We start from the raw sequence: 21,923 nt of genomic DNA on the forward strand, positions 1-21,923 counted from the left end.
TGCTGCAGGGAGCCAGAAGGCCTCGGGTCGGGCTCCCCAAAGCCCTGCGAAAGCCTCTTGCCGGAGCCTGGGTCTGGACAACAGGCCCAGACGCCTCCTGGGCTTTGTGTTGGCCGCGGAGACCAAGCTGATGGCAGCACAGAGGCCAGCTCACTTTGTCGGCTGGCTCCAGGGACAGTTGAGCAGAACCGTATTTATTGTTTCCATTTCCTCAATGGTTTGTTTTAAGATCTGCTTCAAGGCCTGGTAGCTATGGAGACGAGATACTCTGTCTCCACTTGGGTTTTGTCCTGTGCTTTTTAGGAGCCATACCAGGGGCTGTCACAACTGGCTGGGTGGACAGTCACCCGGGCTTGCTTTGGAGACCGTTGCTTTGAGCTGCAGCATCTGTGCTCCGAGAGCATTAATGCGATTTATTGCCCTGATGGTAAAATTCTAGTTACAGCATTAGTTACTGTTTTTGTTTTTTAAATATTTTATTTATTTATTCATGAGAGACACAGAGAGAGAGAGAGAGGCAGAGACACAGGCAGAGGGAAAAGCAGGCTCCATGCAGGGAGCCCGATGTGGGACTTGATCCCGGGTCTCCAGGATCACGCCCTGGGCTGCAGGCGGCGCTAAGCTGCTGTGCCACCGGGGCTGCCCTTTTTTTTTTTTTTTTTTTCTTTTTTTAGTTACTGTTAAAAAATAGTCGCCATTGGTCTTTTCTGTGGCTGGAGCTCATACGCTTGTCACTATACATAAAGGCAGGTTTGGCTTTGTTCTGTTTTCTCTACATGCTCCTGTTGGTGGCTAAGCGGAGAAACAAAATCAGCCACCGACCATTTGACAAATGAGGGCGGGCCCTTTAGTCTCCTTGATGGGAAGGGGAGACCTGATTACAGAGTCCTGAGTGGATGCGAGGGTTCTTTTCAGGAGGCCCAGCCCCGGCCCCAGAGGCCAGTGTGGCCACGGGGCCCCTGGGCAGTCTGAAAACTTCAAAAGGAGCTATGGAAGGGGACGAGAAAGAGGGGTGAAAGCAGTGCATTGCTGTGCTGGTTTTTTTTTTTTTTTTTTGCTATGCTATTTTGAGAAAGACATAAAGGAATGAATATTACATTGTATCTATAGACACATCTGCAGATATGTTCATAGTAATCTGGTGGTGGAATGCAGATGGTTTTTTTCCCCTTTATGTTCTGTGATTTCTAGGTGCCTGCAGCGAGAAGATCTACTCTTACAGTTAAAGGAAGAAGGCAATAAATATTACTTTGTAAAGAGAACGAACAAGTTTCTATTTTCAAATAACATGCACAGTAGGATTTTTTTCCCCTAGAATTTAATGTATAACTTATGCACCCATCTACCTGTCCACGCCTCCACTCATCCACCCACCCATCCTTCCATCTGCATGTTTGTACAGAAAAATACCGAGAACGATGTTGCCCGAATGTTCGTGATACTTATTTCTGGTTAGTGAGATTTCCAAGGCCTTTGTATTCTTTGCACTTATCTCTATTGCTTAAAGCTTGTAATGATGAGGTGCTTTTTAAAAAGAGTAGTGCAGCATCTCTGCTCTATTCCTGGGGTGAGCCCCAGTCACAGAGCTCAAGTGAGCGCTCCCAGCTGGTAAGGCCAAGCAAGATCCTGACCTTACGTCCTGGCTCCCCCGGCCACGTGGAACCTGCCTGTTGAAGCCCTGGTCGGGGCAGGTGTACAGCTCAGCAGGGAGCAGAGAGGGAGCTTGCAGGTGACACCTGGGCTCTTTAAAACCCACAGGCAGTGGCATCCTGAGCCTTTGATGTATGTTTTATGACCGGCTGGCTGGGTCTGTAGCTGGCTAGGGCTCTGTGGTTCACAGCTCCAGGGTGACAACAACAAGCCCGTTGAGTCCCCCCGCCTCTGAGATTCTTATTCTTGCACCATGTCACTCCTACCCCTGGTGCCCCCAAACTGGGGTAGGGCGCCTGTGGAAGCATCTCCAAGGATTCCTGGGTTTGGAGGTTGCTAAGTTCAAGGATGTCTGCTGAATGGTTTTAGCTCCGGTAGCAGACTACAGGCAGGCCCTCCTTGCGTGTGAATCTGCAGAGCGTTTGTTGAGTGTTGGTAAGTTGGGATGCAGAGACACTTTTGCACCTGGGGTGAAAGTGAGAATGATACAACCACTCAGAAAAATAGGAATCGAACTCCTTTAAAAAAATATTTTCCAAAAAAAAAATAGAGAAAAAGGAAAAATAGGTCAGCATCCATCATGTAGTAGCGGTGAAGATATACAGACAGCACGACCTAGCAGTCCTGCTCCTAGGCACAGGCTCTGCTTTTGGAGATGTAGAGGAACGAGCATAGGAGACTTCTCACAGTTCCCAAACGGAAACAACACCCTGTCCGCAACATTTACAGCACGCAGGCTCTCGATAAATGGAGCTGTGCTCTACAGTGGAATGTTAGGGTCTGTAAGAGGAACCAACGCCAGCTTGGTGCCAGGATGTGGATGCCACTCACGCACACAAAGTCAAGTGAAACAAGCCTTGAAGAATATATGTACAGCACTATTTCGCTCATGCAAAGTGCAAAAACAAGAAAAAACAAATCATGTTTCTTAGGGATGTGGGTAGAAGTAATAAAAATATGGGGAAAAAAATCAAGAAAAAACCTATTATGAAATAGGATAGGAGGGATTCCAGGGGGAAGGGGAGGGGTCAGACCTGGCTGGGGTTGCAGAGTACCAGGGGTTCTGGGGTGCCATTCAGTGTTCTCCCTCCTAGGTGGTGGTGACAAGGATGTTGCCTTAGAGTTATTTATTAAACTGTTCGCTCACATTTCATCATTTCATGTGCTTCTTTGTTGTCTTTCACAGCAAAAGTGTTAAAAAGACAAAAAGAGGGATGCCTGGGTGGCTCAGGGGTTGATCCCTGCCTTCGGCCCAGGGCGTGATCCTGGAGTCCTGGGATCGAGTCCTGCGTCGGGCTCCCTGCCTGGAGCCTGCTTCTCCCTCTGTCTGTGTCTCTGCCCACCCCCGCCCCCGTCTCTCATGAATAAATAAAATCTTAAAAAAAAAGACAAAATGCAAAATGTAGCAAAGGGATCTTTCTTCCAGCCTCCATGTCTAGAAATGGCCTCTTTAAAAAAAAAAAAAAGATTTATTTATATATCCATGAGAGAGAGAGAGAGAGAGAGAGAGAGAGAGAGAGGCAGAGACACAGAGGGAGAAGCAGGCTCCATGCAGGGAGCCCAATGCAGGTCTCAATCCCAGGACTTCAGGATCATGCTCTGGCCTGAAGGCAGATGCTAAACCGCTGAGCCACCCAGGGATCCCCGAAATGGCCTCTTCTGTTACCCTGAGGCTTCCTTAATTTCAGGGACCTAAAGCAGCCTCTTTGTTCAAATCTCTGATCAAGGTCATCAATCAATGTGCCCTTACTTACCAGGTTCTCCTATGAGCTTAGTTTTATACCGGATCCTGATGAGGGTCAGGGTAGGAAATGTGCTGCCCCTGAGAGGACACATCATTGGAAATAAGAGTGAAAAACACTAGAGCGGGCTATAGGGACTTACAGTGCCAAGGAAGTCCTTAGGATAAGGAGCTCTGCGAAGGCATGGGTGGACACAGAGGTGGGGTCGGGGAGCCGAGGAGGGTGTCGAGATGAAGGAAAGGACATTGTGAAGGTGGCAGGAAATCATGGAGCATCAGGGAAGAGGCCTGCCGGCGGCCCACACACCAAGCCCCATGAGTGAGTGGTGGAAGCCAAGTATTGTGGGATTGTCGGGCGGCTCAGGAGGGTTTGGAAGACCAGGAATATGAGGTTTCCACCCCCCACCCCTACCTTGTGGCTAGTCTATCAATCAGTAGATCAGTTTTGGTGTTGGTATTGGTGTATTTGGTAAAATACATACAAAATTTATCATTTTCACCATTTTAAGTGTACGATTCCATGCTATCAAGTCCTACTGAGAGTCTGCTGCCCCCCAGACGCATTAAGCAGTCAATAGAAGAGAATTGAAGAAGACCTGCAGAAACCTTTGTAGAAAAATAGGTGAGCAAAAAAATAATAATAATAATAGGTGAGCGAATGTAAGAGAATTAACAAACACAATGGTGCTCAATGCGAAGCTCGCTTGAAAAACAATCCTCGGGGACACCTGGGTGGCTCAACGGTTGAGCATCTGCCTTCCGCTCAGGGCATGATCCCGGGCCTGGGGAGCAAGTCCCACATCCGGCTCCCTGTGGGGAGCCTGCTTCTCCCTCTGTCCATGTCTCTCTCTGTGTCTCTCAAGAATGTATAAGTAAAATCTTAAAAAAAAAGTGTTATTAAAAAACAACAACACCCCTCAGCTGCTCCAGGAAACCCACTGATCATAAGTCCATAAAAGCTCACTGTGGAAAATAGCATGACACCAACTCCAAAATACCGCACATAGAATTGCCATATATTCCCACAAGTCCACATCTGGGTATAGCCCTCCAGAACTGAGAATAGCGACCCCAAACATCTCTGTACACCCGTGTTCAGAGCAGCACTATCACAGGAGTCAGAGGTGGAAACAGCCCAAGTGTCCGTCAGCAGGTGATGGACACATAAAATGTGGTAAGTACATAAAAGGAATATTATCCAGCCTTAGAAGGGGACGGAGCGCTCGTCCATGCTACAACACGCATGACCCCGGGGCACATGACAGTGAGATAAGCCAGTCATGAAGGGACAACTGTTGCACGATTCCACTCACCGGAAGTACCTAGCGCTGCAAGTGCATGGGGCGGGGGGGGGGGGGGGGGTAGCGGCTGCCTGGCACAGGGGACGGGGAGTGATGGGGCATCATGGGTGAATGGGTGCGCGGTGTCTGGCAGATGGAAAAGCTATGGAAGGGACGCCTGGGTGGCTCAGCGGTTGAGCTTCTGACTTTAACTCAGGGTGTGATCCCAGAGTCGTGGGATCAAGTCCCACATCGGGCTCCTTGTGTGGAGCCTGCTTCTCCCTCTGCCTGTGTCTTTGCCTCTCTTTCTCTGTCATGAATAAATAAATAAAATCTTAAAAAAAAAAACTAAAAAAAAAGAAAAAAAGGAAAAGCTGTGGAAATAACGGTGATGTTTGCGCAACCTTGTGGATGGAGTCGATCCCACGGAATTGTACGGTGCAGGTGGTGACAGCGATGAGGTTTTCTGTGTGTGTGTCTTACCACACACCAGGAGGATGTTCACAGGGCTCTTATGGGCTGAAGGTGTCCCCAAACTCATATGTTGAACCCTAGTCCCCGCTGTAATGGCCTTGCGAGGTAGGACCTGCGGAAGACAATTGGGTCCTGAGAACGGCGCCTTTCTGGGTGGGGGAGGCGCTGCAATAAGGGGCGGCAGAGGCCTTCTGTCTCCCATGGGAAGACACCCGAAGACCGTCACCTGTGAGCCGGGGGGCAGGCGGTGACCAGGGCCCGGATCCGCTGGCACCTTGCTCCTGGGCGCTCCACTCCCGAGCAGCGGCGGAGCAGGAGGGAGCCGCCGCCCCGAAGGTCACAGGAGGTCACGTCCTGCCCTCGGCAGCCCTGGAGTCCCCGGCCTGGAGCCCTCCTCCCCCCCCCCCCGGGGGCCCTCGACGCTGCCACCGCGGAAGGGCAGCCTCAGCGCCGCACGTTTACACGCGCACCCGGGAAACCTGCTCGCCCAGAACCTGCTGCCCCGCGGCAGCCCCAGCCCACGGTGGCCCCGGGCCTGCAGCAGAGGCCACGCGCTGTCACCCTCCTGACACCCTCCTGACACCCTCCTGACACCCTCCTACCGGGGTGAGCGGGGCCGGGGGCCAGCTGGCACCCTGTGCAAAGGCGAGCCTGGGGCCTCCGGGGGGAGAGTACAGGCGACAGACGCCCGGTGGGGGGTAGAGCAGCTGCCTCCACCCAGGCCATGACCCCGGGTCCCGGGTTCGAGTCCTACGTCGGGCTCCCTGCACGGGGCCTGCTTCTCCCTCTGCCTGTGGCTCTGCCCCCCTCTCTCTGTGTCTCTCATGAATAAATAAATAAAACCTTCAAAACAAAACTCGGGTGACGACTCGCTCCTTCCCGCCGTGCCCCTCGAGCGTGGGGTTTCGTCGCCCCCTCCTTTCGGGCCCCTTCTCTTGCCCGCTCAGTGCTTCCCGCCCGCGGCCACGAGGCCGGCCCTGCCAGGCCCTGCCAGGGGGTGTGGGTAGAAAAGAAAGCCCGCAATTTTGGCGTTTCGGGGCCCCCAGCCCCCGGCTGCCCGCGGTCCCTTCTCCCCTGTAATACAGTTTTTATAATCAGCAGGTTGTGTTTTTAAATAACAGGCCTGGAGTCTTCTGTCCCCACAGCACTAGAAAGCTGTGGGCGTCGGAGCGCCGGGCTGGGACGTCTGTCCTTTGGCTTCTCCGGGCGGGGCCGGGCTCGGGTACAAGGGGAACACTCGAAGGACCAGCCTCCGTGTCACTGGCCCAGGGGGGCTTTCGCCCTTCACCGCTTCTCCTTGCCTTTGAGGTGGTTGATGGGGGGGGACGGGACGTGCCTCCGGGGTGCGCGGCTCTGTGGCCTGGGCGGGGGCCCGGCGGCGCCGTCGGCCCCGGGCTTCTCGGCCTGTCCAGCCGGGCAGGGCCTTGGCCTTTCATCCCTTGTGAGAAACCCCCGGCTCCCCCCGGAACCGTCTTCCGCCGAGCCCTCTGCCCCCCATCATACAGTTGGAAAAAGAAGAAAGAACAGTGGCTCCCGGGGCGTAGACAAGGGAAAAAACAAAACCAGAAAAACCCCCTTGGCATAATCCAAATTCAGCTCCATAGACTGGGAGTGGATGGACCGTGCTGGGGGGGGGGGGGCTCTGACTCCCCCGCAGGCGGCCGCTGTAGGCCCTGAGGAGGCGACTGGGTGCCGGGAGACACCATGGGGGGAGAAGCAGGCTCCCGGCGCCCAGGCCCCAGCCCACACGTCCTTAGGTCGGGTCTGACCCGAGTTTCTCTTCCTTCTTCTTCTTTTTTTTTTTTTAAGATTTTATTTGTTTATTCATGAGAGACACACACACAAAGCCGAGACACAGGCGGAGGGAGAGCAGGCCCCATGCAGGGAGCCCGACGCGGGACTCGATCCCGGGACCCCGGGGTCACGCCCTGGGCTGAAGGCGGAGGCCCAACCGCTGAGCCTCCCAGGTGCCCCCCCTTCCCTTATTTTTTTAAGTAAGACGATGAAGCTTCTTGGCTGGAGCAGCCCTGGTACCTCGCTTCACCCAGCCAGAGCCACAGCGTCTGCCTTCAGCTGTTTCCTCTTAATCACTGTAATATTAGTGTGATTAATTTTTAATGAGGACACACCAAGGAGCACGCCGGCAAAACGTTCAGTGGTAATTCGAATAACCTTGATTCTGTGAGGCGGGTTGCCCTCTTTGCTTGGCCACCTGTTTCCCGGACGCTGCTCTGGGTCCTGGAATTCTCGGGAACTCCTTAGTTTCTCCTCCCCCAATCTGGGACAGAAAGCAGGGTTTTTCCAGAGAGGAAACAGCAAGGAAGTTGGGGTCCCGACGGATGCCTCCTCCACCCCTGAGAGGGCTGTGCAGGCCCCAGCTGGGGTTCCCTCTGAGCCTTCAGAGGCACCACCAGGAACAGGAGCCGTCCGCCTCGAGAACATTCGCCGAGGCGCGTGCTGGGCGGCGCGCACCTGCTGCAGCGGCTTCGGGAGCCGAGGCCCGAGGGCCCTGACCTGCGAGCGGACGCCCTGCTTGGGGGTGCCTCGGGGGCGCCTCCGCCCTTCCTCCCTGCTCCTGCTTTCTGTCTCCAATTAGTAAGATCTTTTTTTAAAAAATCTGGAAGTTTTACTTTTTTGATGCAGAATTTTCAGAAGCTTTATTATGCTCACACGATTGCGTCGTCACAAAGGTGTCGCTGGCAGAGGATGGTCCCCAAGTCACCTGACTACAGCGGCTCGGGAAACCACAGTTGAGCTTCCCGATACATCATCTGACCGCCTGCAGCTAAAGCAAGACTAAGGTCATCGGAGCTCAGGGTGCAGGGAGGGGGAGTCGGAGGAGGACTTTGTAGGGTTTGGGGGTTCGGGGCCCAGTGGCTAAGAGGTCAAGGTGGGGGATATGGTGGTGCAAGGCTGGTGGGCACAGCGAGGGCCTTGTCGGGGGTCTCGATGTAAACTCCTCATTGCCAAGCCGGCTCTCTGCCCAGCTGAGCAGCCCTTGGTCTCAGGTAAATTGATCTGCAGGAGCTTCTTCTTTTTTATTTTATTTTATTTTATTTATTTATTCATGAGAGAGAGAGGCAGAGACACAGGCAGAGGGAGAAGCAGGCTCCAAGCAGGGAGCCCGACATGGGACTCGATCCCAGGACCCCAGGATCACGCCCTGGGCTGAAGGTGTTGCTCAACCGCTGAGCCCCCCAGGGATCCCCCGCAGTCGCAGCATCCTTGGCAGAGGCCTCCTGCACCCAACAGCTGACCCGGCTTGACACCAGTGGTCCCACCTCTCAGACCTTCCGGCTGGGTTAGGTCGATGCGGGTTATGTCGACGTTCTCAGAACAATTTCCCTTTCTCACGTCTTGTGCAAGGCTGGTCTCATCCAGCACAACCCAAGAAATCGAAATCCTCGAAGCGCTTCAACATGGTTCATGTTAGAACCCCTCTCCTCTTTCTCATTAACATCTGATTTAGGGTAAGCTGTGCAATCTAGAGTAAGATCTGAGCAGCAAAGGATGTTTGAGGACACAGGCTTAGGTGATAAACTAAGAGGGCGGGACTCTGCAGGGAGGCAGAGGTGGCCACCTTATTGACCGTGTTTTCTTATTTTCGGTTTCCTCGATGCTCTGGCACTTGGGGTGTTGAACCTGGGGAGACCGCCCCGCTCAGGGGTGGCTAATTCCTAGAGAAGGCGAAAGACTCCCCTCCAGGTGCGCCTGCCATATACAAGCCAACCACCCCAAAATGCCCACATCCCCAGTAACCTGCTTCATCAAACTCTCACCCACGAAGCCAGAATCCCTCCCCCTGCGTACGACACCCCAGGACTAGGTCCCAGACAGCAGGGGACCGCCCCTTGTAGTCCAGAGCCTGCCGGGATTCTTCAAACTCTCCAAACTAAGCCAACTCCGGGCCCTCCCTGTCTCCCCAGGCCTTCCCAAGAGAAGCCCAGTGACGTTTCCAGGCCTTGCTCTGCCCTCTCCCCTCTCCCTGACCCCGGCCTGTCCCCACTTGTCCCCGAATCCTGTTCCTAGAGGTCTATACCCGCAGGCCTCTAGGAACAGGTCTTGTTTCTACTTCCTGACGGTCATTTCCATGTGTGCAGGCCCCACCGCACCTGGTTATGGACAAATCCTGGGGACGTAACAGGCTAACAGAAAAAGGAGGCGGGGGCAGCCCGGGTGGCTCAGGGGTTAAGCACCTGCCTTTGGCCCAGGGCGTGACCCTGGATCGAGGCCCATGTCGGGCTCCCTGCGTGGAGCCTGCTTCTCCCTCTGCCTGTGTCTCTGCCTCTCTCTCTCTCTCTCTGTCTAATGAATAAATAAATAAAATCTTTAAAAAAAAAAAAGGAGGCGGGTTCACGTTGCACCGCAGGGACTCATGCGGGTCACCTGGGGGCCGCCTTCCCGGGCCTCGCCCCGCGGTCGGCTGATTTGGCTTGCAGCAGGGCCTCAGGTGAGCCTCCTGGGCAGCCCGGCCTGGGCAGCCTGAGCCAGTGGTTCCCGAGGTGTGATCCCCGCCCCGGCAGCAGCAGCAACACCTGGGAGCCGGTTAGAAATGCTCCTGGAGGGGCTGCGAGCTCAGTAAGCGCAGGCGGGGCTCCCTCGGGCTCTCAGGCCCCGGCCTGGAAGCAGACGCGGCGGCGGCGTAGAGCGGGGCTGGGGCTGCCGAAGGTGCCTCCTCGAAGGTGTCGGTGAGTTGCATCTCGGGTTGCGTTTGTCCTGAGGGATTTTTTGTGGTTTTGATTCCTTTGCTGAACCGTTGGTTGTTCAGTGGCGCGCTATTGCCTACGTGTTCGCGGAGGCTCTAGTTTTCTTCTAGTTGACTTCCAGTCTCATACCATCGTGGTCAAGAAAGATGCCTGATAGGGTCTCGATCTTCTGACGTTTACTAAGAGTTGTTTCGTGGCCTGGGATCGCCTTCCCCGGCGCGGGTCCCATTCGTGCTGGAGAAGAGCGGTGAGCGGTGTGTTGCTGTTGCTTTCGGAGCAACGTGTTCACTATGTAAGTCCCTCTGGTTGCCTATGGTCCGAGGTTTCCTTGTTGACTTGTGGTCTGGGTGGCGTATCTGTTGGTGAAGGTGGGGCCTTGAGGTCCGCCAGGATTATGATGTTGCTATTTCTCCCTCTACCTTTTTTATTTTTCAAGATTTTATTTATTAATTAATGACACACACACACACACACAGAGGCAGAGACACAGGCAGAGGGAGAAGCAGGCTCCATGCAGGGAGCCCGATGCGGGACTCGATCCCGGGTCTCCAGGATCAGGCCCTGGGCCGAAGGCAGGCACTAAACCTCTGAGCCCCCCAGGGATTCCCTCCCTCTACCTTTGTTAATATTTGCTTTACACAGATATTGTGCGTGTTCCTAGGTGGGCGCATAAATATTCACAAGCGTTATAGCCTCTGTTGCATTGACCCTTTATCATTATGTAATGCTCTTGTCCCTTATCACAGTTGCTTTAAGGTCTATTTTATTTGATGTAAATATAGCTACCCCAGCTTTCTTTGTGCTTCCATCTGCACAGAGTATCTTTTTCCATCGCTGCGTTTCCAGTCCGTGTGTGTCCTTACGTGTGAGGGGAGTCTCTTGCAGGCAGCACATGGATGGCTCTTGTTCTTTATCCATTCAGCCGCTCTGTGTCTTTTGACTGGAGCATTCAGTCCATTTACATTTAAAGTAATTACTGATAGACATGTGCTTATTGCCATCTTGCCATCTTGGTTTTTTTTTTTTTTTTTTTTTTTTTTTTTTTTTTTTTTTTTTTTTTTTTTAGATTTTATTTATTTGTGAGAGACCAAGAGGCAAAAACACAGGTAGAGGGAGAAGCAGGCTTCTCAGAGGGAACCTCGGGATCACGCCCTGAGCCAAAGGCAGATGCTCACCGGCTGAGCCACCCAGGTGACCCTTATTGCCATCTTGTTAATTGGTTTCTGTTTTAATTCCTCTCTGTTCCTTTCTTTTGCTCTCTTCCCTTAGGATAGTGTGTTTGGAGTCCTTAATCCATATCTTTTGTGTATCTACTATAGGTTTTTTGCTTCGTCCTTACCCTGAGTCTTACATAAAACAACTTCTACTTATAACAGCCTATTTTAAGACGATAACTACTTAATTCGAATGCATTCCAGAGCTCTACATTTTTACTCCCCCTTCCACCACATTTTGAGGCCCCAGTGTTTCTAGAATCTGGAGACTGAGAGCTGATGTACTTGAACTTAACCTTTGTGTGCCTGAATCCTCTCCTTTCTCACAGTTTGGGTATGGTTCTTAAAAAGAAACAGTAAGTTATTGCTCAGTATGATGAATTTTCTTTGGCAAAAATAAAAACTGTCTTCGGAAAATGTCCAGTCATAGGAAGAGGCATCCAAATAATCAGCCTAGGCCTTGGTTGGTTGGTTTGTTCTTGGCACAGACAAACCTTGCCTTGGGCCCAAGTTGTCCTTATAGACAATATCAAAGGAAACTCATTGGTCTAAGATTGACACAATGAAAACCAAAAGACTTGTTTTTAGGACATTCCAAGTGTACAACATTCTACCTCTAGAAGATCCTTTTTGCTAATTTCCTTCAGTGAATCATTTTAATCTTAAAACATTACCTCCTCTGCCTTTTGTGTTACCATAGTGACATGGGCAGCTAAGTAGTTGTTTCAGAACTAGAAAAGACAATCCTAGGATTTGTAGCTTCGCCCGCTGATGTCACCTGCTCCAGTACTGATTGTGATTGTACGTGAACAACAGTAAAACCCCAACACTTCCAGGTGTTCGTGAGAGCTCCAAAAACTAGGTCAGCAACACGGAACTTACACTACTTTGTGTTGTTTAGTGCTATTGAGTGGGATAAACAGAAAAGGAAAATGTTGCCATTATGAAATATATTACAACTGAAAGGTTATTAAAATAGTCAGCAGAGAAATGTGACTCATAAATCAGGGTTTTTCCTTCCACTTATATGGTAGTGAGTAAATCATAATTTTTAGCTTAACTTTTCCTTGACTTTTTTTAATCTAATATGTGAAATGTCAATTGATGTGAGATCCTTGTGTGAGATGCAGGACTAGTGCTATAACTTTATTTGCAAACAATTTTAAGCATTTGCTGAGAGGCCCTGGTGACTTTAAGAGGGTAGGAGAATGTGTTGAAACAAATGTTTGGAACTATGATAAAAGTACTAACATAACCTTTATTAATAAAATTGCTAGTTGGTCTTACGTAGGATTTGGTGTACGTGTTATGACCTAATTCCTTGACCCAATCGGAACCAAGGGAAAAGAACTTCAGTTTTTCCCTTCACTACAATTCAGTAAATGTGAAGATGGTCAACTTTTTTTTTTTTTTTTTTTTTTTTTTTTTTTTAAGATTTTATCTATTTATTCATGAGACACAGAGAGGCAGAGACACAGGCAGAGGGAGAAGCAGGCTCCATGCAGGGAGCCCGATGCAGGGCTCGATCCCAGGACCCGGGATCACGCCCTGAGCCGCAGGCAGGCGCTCAACCGTGGAGCCACCCAGGCGCCCCTGTCAGCCTGTTTTAGATGAATGGTGGCTCTGAGCTGTCGGCTTGAGACCATCTCTTGTTCCAGAATGACCACCACCAACTAGGCACAGAATTGGCCAAAATAAATGACCTGGCTGCAAAGGACTGCTAGCAGCGCTGCCTGGACTTGGGATGCAGGGAAGTCATGGGCGAGTGGGCCCATGGCAGGGGACCTGAGGGGGGTCCATCATGCTCTGTTGTCCCAATCCCCAAAACACCCTCACCCGCAGGGGCAGGCAGCCAAGACCTTATGCCCTTAATGCTTCCAAATAAGCTCATGCTGAGAATGTGTGAAGTCCTTTTCATATTTTCTTTTCTTATTGGTCAAATGAATGTTTGCAGTCAACTTGAAAGTATCAGTGGAATTGTAAGAGCGTGGCTTGTGAACTCACACTTTCCCCCAAGAAAGGCAGCTGCATCCCTGCTGTCTTGTTGTAGCTTTCCGTTGACCTCTACTGCTGAGGCCCAGAGGAAATCAGATACTCGGTGAGAAAAAGGACAAAACCCGAGTTTTGACTAGGCCACACCGACCCATTACATGTCTTGAGAACTGAAACTGATCTCGTTCCCAGGCCTAGCACAGTGCCTGGCCCGCTGGGAGCAGGCGGGAAGTGGGCGTGGAACGCGGGGGAGTCCGGATAGACCAGGGGATGCAGGCCTGGGCTGCGTTTGGAGAAAGTGTGCAAATAAACACTAGATCTCTAAAAATCCAAGCAGCGGCCAGAGCCCTGACAATGCTGTTGCTTCATTGCCTTCTACTTTCCACCATAGTGTGAGCCAATCAAAGGTCAAAACCACCCTGACGTTCAGTGGGGGTGTGATGTGGGATAATGATGTATATGAAGATCACTATTACTTCAGCTCCTAAAAGGAAGTGCTGCTCACTTAACACTAATAGACCAGTGTGAGTACCGCACAGTCAGAGGCAAATCAGGTCGTAAAGAGGCCGAGAGAGTTCTATAAGAAGTTATCCTCCCGACGAGTAAAACCTCCAACTGGGACAAGAGTTTTGGGTATCCTGTTTGTCCAATGTGCATTTAAAAAAAAAAAAAACCCAAAACCCTCCTTTTTGCTCTTTTTAGGTGGAGTTACCAATAATACCTAATGAGCGTTGGGGCTATAAACTCTAAAATATTTTGTTGAAAATGAATAGCGTTGGATCCCTGAGCCTAATTTATTCAGAGGCGTTCCATTTGAGCTCATCAAGTAACCAGAAACATTTTGATAAACATCCGTTCTTCCACTTACATTTTAAATCTCAATTCGGTGAAGAATCCCTTCCCCTGGCCAGCTGGTATGACTAACCGGCATTAAAAACTAACAGAAAACATAGAGAAGGGAGATTGAGTTCTCAATAATCTCTTTAAACCTGTATAGAGAAAACGGAGAAGAAATGGACCTGACACTCAGGGCAGAGAATGTCCAGTGCTGCCCAGTCTGCGGGCGATTTATTGGCCGCTCCCTCACTCCTGCGCCTCCTCATAGAACGTCATGACTTAAGGAATCTCCCATTCGTCACAGAAAGCCACGGGTTAAAGCTCCTGGTAATTATTACGAGCCTCCTGAGCCAACCGGGGATTATTTCATTTCAAGGAGTGTCGCCCAGTGGTCCCCGGATGCTCAGGGAGGACGGAGCCGTAGGTGGAATCTGCGGGTCCTGAGGGGATGAGCTGCGCATCCGCGTCTTTAAAACCCTACCCAGGGCAGCCCCGTGGTTCGGCGCCGCCTTCCTTCCAGGGCCTGATCCTGGAGTCCCAGGATCGAGTCCTGCATCGGGCTCCCTGCATGGAGCCTGCTTCTCCCTCTGCCTGGGTCTCCGCTTCTCTCTCTGCCTCTCATGAATAAATAAAAAATCTTTAAAAAAAAAATTAAAATAGGGATGCCTGAGTGGCTCAGCGGTTGAGCATCTGCCTTTGGCTCAGGGTGTGATCCAGGATCGAATCCCACATCAGGCTCCCTGCATGGAGCCTGCTTCTTTCTCTGCCTATGTCTCTTCCTCTCTCTCTGTGTCTCTTGTGAATAAATAAATAAAAAATCTTAAAAAAGATAAATAAAAATAAAAATTAAAAACCTAGCCAGCTCTGTGCTTGTTCACGGGTCTGGTAAACCATGACCTTGTCTGGGGACTTGGAGGTCCACCCACGCACCCCCTGCTATCTGCTGTGGCCGGGCACGGCTCCTGCTCCAGGCTGACCTCTCGGTCTAGGAAGTGGCTGCTCGGCTCCCGGGCACGGCCCGTCCCCTGCACGCGCACCCCAGACGCTCCCTTTGGGTGCAGGCCTGATAGGCGGCTTCGGTCTAACACCGAGACGGGACCGGTTCGTCAGGTGACGTGGAATCGCACAGGAATAGTCCCACTTAACCCTGATCACCTACACAGTCCTGCTGCGGTCAGGCTCGGGTTACCTCAGCGCTAGCTCCTGCGCTTGTGGAAGACAGACGTGACTTCAGTAGCAGAGAGTGTGTATTTATAAAATGTTATGTAATTTTATAACTTGCATACCACAAATTATATACATACAATTCTGTGGCCTTTTATTTTTTAAGATTTATTTATTTATTCATGAGAGAGAAAGAGAGAGGCAGACACAGGCCAAGGGAGAAGCAGGCTCCACGCAGGGAAGCCCGACATGGGACTCGATCCCGGGTCCCCAGGATCACGCCCTGGGCCGAAGGCAGGCACCAAACCGCTAAGGCACCCGGGCTGCCGAACTTTGTGGCCTCTTATAACTTGAGACCTCTTGATGGAAGGTGCAGTGGACATATTTCTGCTACCTGGATTTTCCTGAGTAATTTCATGGAATATTTTAAGTTTCAGTAAATCAGAACAATAAATTTGCTCTTAAAAAAAAAAGTAGCTACTTAAAAGTCAACCATATCTGTTCCTTGTAGGAAAAGGATGATTATATTCTAATAAAGCATATTTCTTGACAACTGAATTTCTCCTTTAAAAAGACTTCGTATAAAATGACCATTAGCCATGAACACGTAGCAGTTCCATAGCCTTACCTAACCTGGGACAGATTTCTGTGATCAGATTTCTCTGGCAAACGTAATTCATGAGTCAAGAGCATTGACTTAAGCGTAAAGGGCCTTTTCGTGGCCTCCGTTTTAAAGGCAGTTTCTATGTTATTCAAAACAAATCTCCGTTCCCTCTTAATCTGTGTATCCGATGTTCAGGGTGATGACATTTTCCATGAGAGACTGTGGCTGAGAAGGCAGCTGTGAGGTTTCAAACACATACATTAGTACTTAGACTACCAACTTCCTACTCTAGCCCAGGGGCAAACATAGGAACAGCTCCTCATTTCTGTCAGTTACCATTCCCTCTGAGATAGTCTTCATAGTATCAGGGAATGATGTGGCAAAATGCAAAAATGTCTTTTTTTGTTTTTTTTTTTGCTTTTTATTTTTTATCTTATTTTTTAAAAAATATTTTACGTATTCATTCATGAGACACACACACACACACACACACACACACACACACACACACACAGAGGCAGACACACAGACGGAGGGAGAAGCAGGCTCCATGCAGGGAGCCCAACACGGGACTTGAACCTGGGACCCCAGGATCATGCCCTGAGCCAAAGGCAGATGCTCAATTGCTGAGCCACCCAGGCGTTACCCCCCCCCCCCCCATTTTTTTTTTTTTTTTACATTTTAAAGCAGGATAGAGCTTTAGTTCTGGAAGGATGCTCATTTGACCCTCAAGGTCATTAGTGCAAAGGCACATGGGGGGGCTAGTGATAGCACAAATCAGACCCACTGCAGGTTTCCTGGCATCTAGATGTACAGGCAAACTGACCCCTCTCCCGGCAGACAGTCAGCATTTCCAGCCAATCAAATGTTTAAGAAGTCTCTTTATAGCTGTCTTCTTTAGAATGCTTGAGAAGGAACTCTTCCGCCTGCCCCCCAGCCCCCCACCAAAAGTTGAGAAAATGGTCTACCTTTCTCCCAGAGTATGCAAGAAGAAAAATCCAATGAATGGATATTTTAATTCTAAGCAGTTTTAAATTATTTTAGGGGCTTAACACAAAACTTTAGTATTAAATAAATGGCAAAACACATTTTCCTAACTATTCTCAATCATGAGGGGGAAAAGAAAGCTGTCAATATATTTGGTCTCTAAAAGCCAAAGTTCATGCATTAATAAATGCATGCCAGATAAAAACACAAAACTGTGACTAAAAACCAATAATAACAGAAAACGTTCCGCATTGTACTTTTTTATTGGTGGATAATTTACTAAAGTAACAAATCTGAAAACACATTTTGCTTTTGCTGGAAAGAAAGGACTAGGTTAGAGCAGAACTAAGAGAAACTAGAAATAAAGCATTTGAGAAAAGTAGGCATATGTTATAGTCTATGGCAATGCAGCAGCCAGAGGTGCCGTTTCATCCACTTGTGTGCATGTTTATAGAAGCGTCAGAAACCAATGACACAGAACCCAAAAGCGAAGTCACGACAGATTTACTCTGCGAAACATGCTGAATTACAACCACAGACTACCCGGGAAAAAGAGGCGGTGCAGGCTTGTTGTCTCCTTTGTGTGGGGTTCCCTTGCCAAAGAGGAGGCTAATCATGCAATAGCTTGAGTTTCTCTTACCATGATAAACACCCAGGGTTACTAGAACTGGAGAGCGTGTGTTCACTGTTTTACAAGGACAGCTGAGCGGTGCTACTAAGACAATGGAAAGTTCCTTCATTTTAATCTGGCTATCTGCCCACACTTCTAACCAAGAAAGAATTCAGCTATAAGAGCCAATTAAATTACTATAAAACATTCCTTCATCTGTAAAACACTTTTTTTTTTCCGGCAAACTAAAATTTAAAATAAAATGTCTTCGTTTTTGATAAGCAGCTCCACCACCAGTCTCTGGTATCGTATATCGTTCAACGCGGCCATCGCGTCCAGCTCTGGAGATCTCATAAGGGTCGGGCCGAACACGATGCCGAGGTTCTCTGCGTTCATAAGGTTCTCCTTCTCGTGGAGGGTCACTCTGCAAAACAGAAGCAAAGGAGCACGCCTCCGTGTGAGCCCCGGGGTTCTGCACGAAAGCAGGGCCAGGTTCCCGATCAAGGTTCCTGTCCACTTGGCAACCCCCGCCTAAGTGACTTCTCCGTCCCCCTCTTAGCATTTTTTTTAAAAGATTTTATTTATTCATGAGACCCAGAGAGAGAGAGAGTGGGGCAGAGACCCAGGCAGAGGGAGAAGCAGGCTCCACGCAGGGAGCCCGACGTGGGGCTCGATCCCGGGACCCCAGGATCACACCCTGGGCCGAAGGCGGTGCTAAACCGCTGGCCCACTGGGGCTGCCCCCGCTCTTAGCTTTAAAGTAAATTGTATTAATACGTCGAACTTCTGGTGATCACTGAGGCTCAAGGCCGAGCTCCCTGGCGGGCTGCGTGGCCCTGCTTCTCCCGTCAGCCTCCTCCTCAGCGGCGGCCCTGCTCCCGGCCTTTCTGTGGGCTGAGCAGTTTGAGAATCGGGGGAGGAGGGAGGCGGCGCGGGCCGGTGCGAGCCTGTTAAACACCAGCTTCGGCCCTGGCTGCTTTGAAAGGAGGGAGGACCGGACGTGGTAGAGGCGCCTCCGTTAAATATTCATTTCTGAGTAACTCCTGCCGAGAGCCATACGGCACGGATGTCAAGTCTGTCTTTTTTGATTCTCATTGGCTTTATATTTTGAAACTCGGAAACCGCTAAAACTCGGTCACGTAATTTCAGTCGCCTCGACGGTGAGGGAGCAGGCGGCCGGGGGGAGCCACGCAGACCAGCGGCCGTCTATTTCGGCCCTTAAACCAGAAGGAGCCCAGAGATTTGATTTTCTATTCCTCCCTTTGCCCTTTATTTTGCTCCATGTTTTTTCTTTTAATAGCAGTTTTCAGCGCTGGCAACATCCTGAAGTCCCGTCACCACGTGTGGAGCCCGCTCTGGAGCGAGGAGGCAGGGCAGCCCGGAGCGGCCGTGCCCCGTCCCCCGGGTCCCCACAGCGACACCCCCGCCCCCCAGAACCAGCACCAGCCGGGCGGGCGGCCGGCCTGAGCGCCGCTCCTCACCTGGGCCTCTACCTATTCACCCCAGACCTGCCCGCCCTTTCACCTGCTGGCCTCGTTTGGTTCTTAACACGGCTCCGAGCCAGCGTCAGCCGGGCCGGTGACTTGCCTCTTGAGGTGCGCCATGAGGTACCGCAGCGTCTCGCAGTGAGCGGGGGGCAGCAGCTTCAGTGCCTCGTGAAGGGTTTCCAACTGCTCGTCAGGATCCAGTATTTCTAAAACAGCAAGGCGAACCCCGGGGGGAGACCCTCAACCCTCCGCCCGGCTCCCCAGTTCCCGTCTGTTCGCGGCCTCAGGAGACCCTCGGGCGGGGCCTTGCCCACGGCCTCCTCGGAAATCCTCTGAAGGACCGTGGGTCACGCTTCCGAGGCCGCAGCCTTCAGAGGACTTGTGGGGGCAGCGCCCACTTGTCCACTCGAGTGAGTGCCTCCGAGGCCGGTGACCGTGGGACCTGCCACTAGCCAGGTGGGATGCTGCCATAAAGAATTCAGACACAGGTACACGCAGAGGACACTGGGACGCTCAAATGAGGTCACCTTACAACATTACAGACACACCTAGTGGATATTAATTTGTTCAGAATATTCTGAACACTGCAGCCCAGCGACCGCACACAAGCTATGCCCCTGGTAACCCCTGCCAAAGTCTTAATTGATATTCATGCTATTTTCTTTTTTTAAACTGAGAAAAGTATCATCCAATATTTACCTCCTTCTTATTTTTTTTAAAGATTTTATTTATTTATTCATGAGAGACAGGCAGAGACCCAGGCAGAGGGAGAAGCAGGTTCCGTGCAGGGAGCCTGATGGGGGACTCGATCCCAGGATCCCGGAATCATGCCCTGAGCTGAAGGCAGACGTCAAGCACTGAGCCACCCAGGTGCCCCATTACTTCCTTCATTTTAATTTCCTTTTTTGAAAAAGAAAATTCTTCTTTGTTATATAAAAAAGTTAAATCTACCCTCACAGCACAAAAATATTCTACTACTTAGGACATTCTGGAGAACGCAATGACGCTCTGAAGGAGATTCTAAATGTTTGGAGTGACAGCAGGGTCCCTGAAATAACTGTGGCTCTTCCAAAGGTGTAAACTTCAAAGGGAATCATCTTCATTTTAGTTCTGCTGTGTTGGCCAAAAAACCCAGCATGCTCTTGAGGTCACAGATTGCATTTAGTTCCATTATTTCCATAATCAGAAACAACAGACATCTTTGGACGTCTGTGCTCTCAAAAACAGCACCCTAGCACGTTCCTGCTTCTACTCCCATGTCAGGAAGATGGGGTGCCTTTAACGTTAGCCTGCAGGGCAACTGCAGAGGACCCCGAAGTGCTGAGTCGTAATTAGGATAGCAGCCTGGAGACCCAGAAGGCCACAGCTGAGCACAAGGTAGCATTCAACACAGACTAAGAATCCGAGTTTTCTAACGTCTAAGACAAACCGACTCAACGGCAGTGCACTGGAGTCCGGTTACAACAGATATAAAAATGAACGTGAAAAGTTCAAGGCACTGGCAGCGCAGATGTGATAAATGTCAGAATGTAGAGAGTGAAGCTTTTTAATTCAAAGAAAGTTTGGCCATTTTAGAATTTCTGCCCAAAGCCTACCCAGGGTTCCCGGTTTGTCTCTCAGTAATAAAGTGTTATTTGCCATATAACTGAGGCATGGTCTTTGAAGCTTCAGGTCTTTAAAGAACGTCAATTCATAACAGCAATACCATCTCGGATGCTGAAATTCAATCATTTAACTTCTAGAATTAAGAAAATTCCATTTACTACAGAAAAAGATTACTTAGTATTTGCTTCTAGTTTTTACTGTAGGACTAATTAATTTGACACTATACTGTTTTGGAAAATGAAAAGAGTAACCTAATTTCCTTTTAATTTTCGCATTTATAATCTTTTGCAAGGAGAATCTTGAGATGGTGTGAGATTAAGAACAGTGTTGGTGGGCTAGCAGATAAACAAAATTCCCTGCCCGCAGCTTATTTTCTCTCTGGCGGGGCTGGGGTGGTGGTGGAGGTGGTGGTGACTGACGATAACCAAAGAGCACGTAGCTTCCAGGTTATGCTAGATTAGACTGAGGCCAGCGCTACGGGGGAAAAACAGGTGAGGAACGCTGCGAGTGCCAGGGGGGTGCAATTTTAAATGGGGTGGTCGGAGGGACCTCCTGGGAGAGAAGGTCTTGAGTGAAGACCTGGCGGCGTGGCCGTGGGGGAAGGAAGCACGCAGAGACCTGGGGGCCTGGGCAGGGGAGCAGCTGAGCAGGTCCGAGGGCCCAGCAGGCCTGTAACGTCCGAGGGCAGGGGTGGAAAGCCACCTGGGAGCGCGCTGGTTGAGCAAGAGGGAGTGGAGGGGAGTGCAGTGGGTAAGGTAACAGGACACTGTGGTGTCAGGTGCTGGAGGCTGTCCTGGGGCCCAGCATTTACCAGGAGAAGCGCGAACGGCTGGGACAGACCTCCTCCACTGTCTGCGTGTGGGAAACGGGCCACGGAAAGGCCAGAGTAAGAAGAGACCATTCTAGTAACTATTACAAAAATCCAGGTGGGGGGACGACAGGGGGTCTCAGCTGGTTAAACGTCTGACTCGGTCTTTGCTCAGGTCATGGTCTCAGTGTCGTGGGACTGAGCCCCGAGATGGCTCTGTGTGCAGCGGGAGTCTGCCTGAGAGCCTCCCCTCTCCTTCTGCCCTGCCCTCCACGCTCACGCACGCTCTCTTGCTCTGAAGTTTAAAAAAAAAAAAAAAAAAAAAATCCAGGTGAGGAATGACTCTAGCTTAGACCAGGTGGTGACAGTGAAGGTGATAAGTTGCTGGGTTCTGGGTATATTTTAAACGGAACGTCTGTGGGATTTCCAGATGAGGGTTGTATGAGGAGAAGAATCAAGACTGAGCTAAATTTTGGGCTTAGGCACCTGGGAGGATGGAGCCTCCGTTAAGATTGTGGGTGGGAGAGGTTTTGTGGGGAAGATCAGGGTTCTGTTGGAGATATCCTTCAGACATCCAAATGATTAATCTGCTGCCCAGGGAGAGGTCCAGACTGGAGATATAAATTTGGGGACATATGATAAACTGCATTTGAATATACTGACATCAAATTGACAGAGGTTCTTCCCTGGAATTTTCTTTTTCTTTCTTTCCCCCTACTTAAAGTAGTAGTACCAATAACTTTTTTTCAGAGGACACAAATCCTT

General features: G+C 50.4%; 2 protein-coding genes across 14 annotated transcripts in view; one reads left to right on the forward strand and one right to left on the reverse strand.

Annotated features, from left to right (window-relative positions):
- LOC125754439 (basic proline-rich protein-like) overlaps positions 1–21,923 on the forward strand; it is a 139,159-nt gene that overhangs the window by 81,243 nt on the left and 35,993 nt on the right. The gene's annotated exons all lie outside the window — the stretch shown is intronic.
- CHN1 (chimerin 1) overlaps positions 16,894–21,923 on the reverse strand; it is a 224,027-nt gene continuing 218,997 nt past the window's right edge. For all 12 annotated transcript variants that reach the window (XM_035697138.2, XM_035697151.2, XM_035697144.2 and 9 more), the window contains 2 exons: positions 18,846–18,951; positions 16,894–17,683 (listed from right to left, as the gene is read on the reverse strand). In XM_035697138.2, the coding sequence (XP_035553031.1) occupies positions 17,512–17,683; positions 18,846–18,951 (278 nt within the window). In that variant the 3' untranslated portion in view covers positions 16,894–17,511. The remainder of the gene's footprint in view (positions 17,684–18,845; positions 18,952–21,923) is intronic.

This window comes from Canis lupus, chromosome 36, assembly GCF_003254725.2.
Source record: "Canis lupus dingo isolate Sandy chromosome 36, ASM325472v2, whole genome shotgun sequence".
Taxonomy (NCBI): Eukaryota; Metazoa; Chordata; class Mammalia; order Carnivora; family Canidae; genus Canis; species Canis lupus.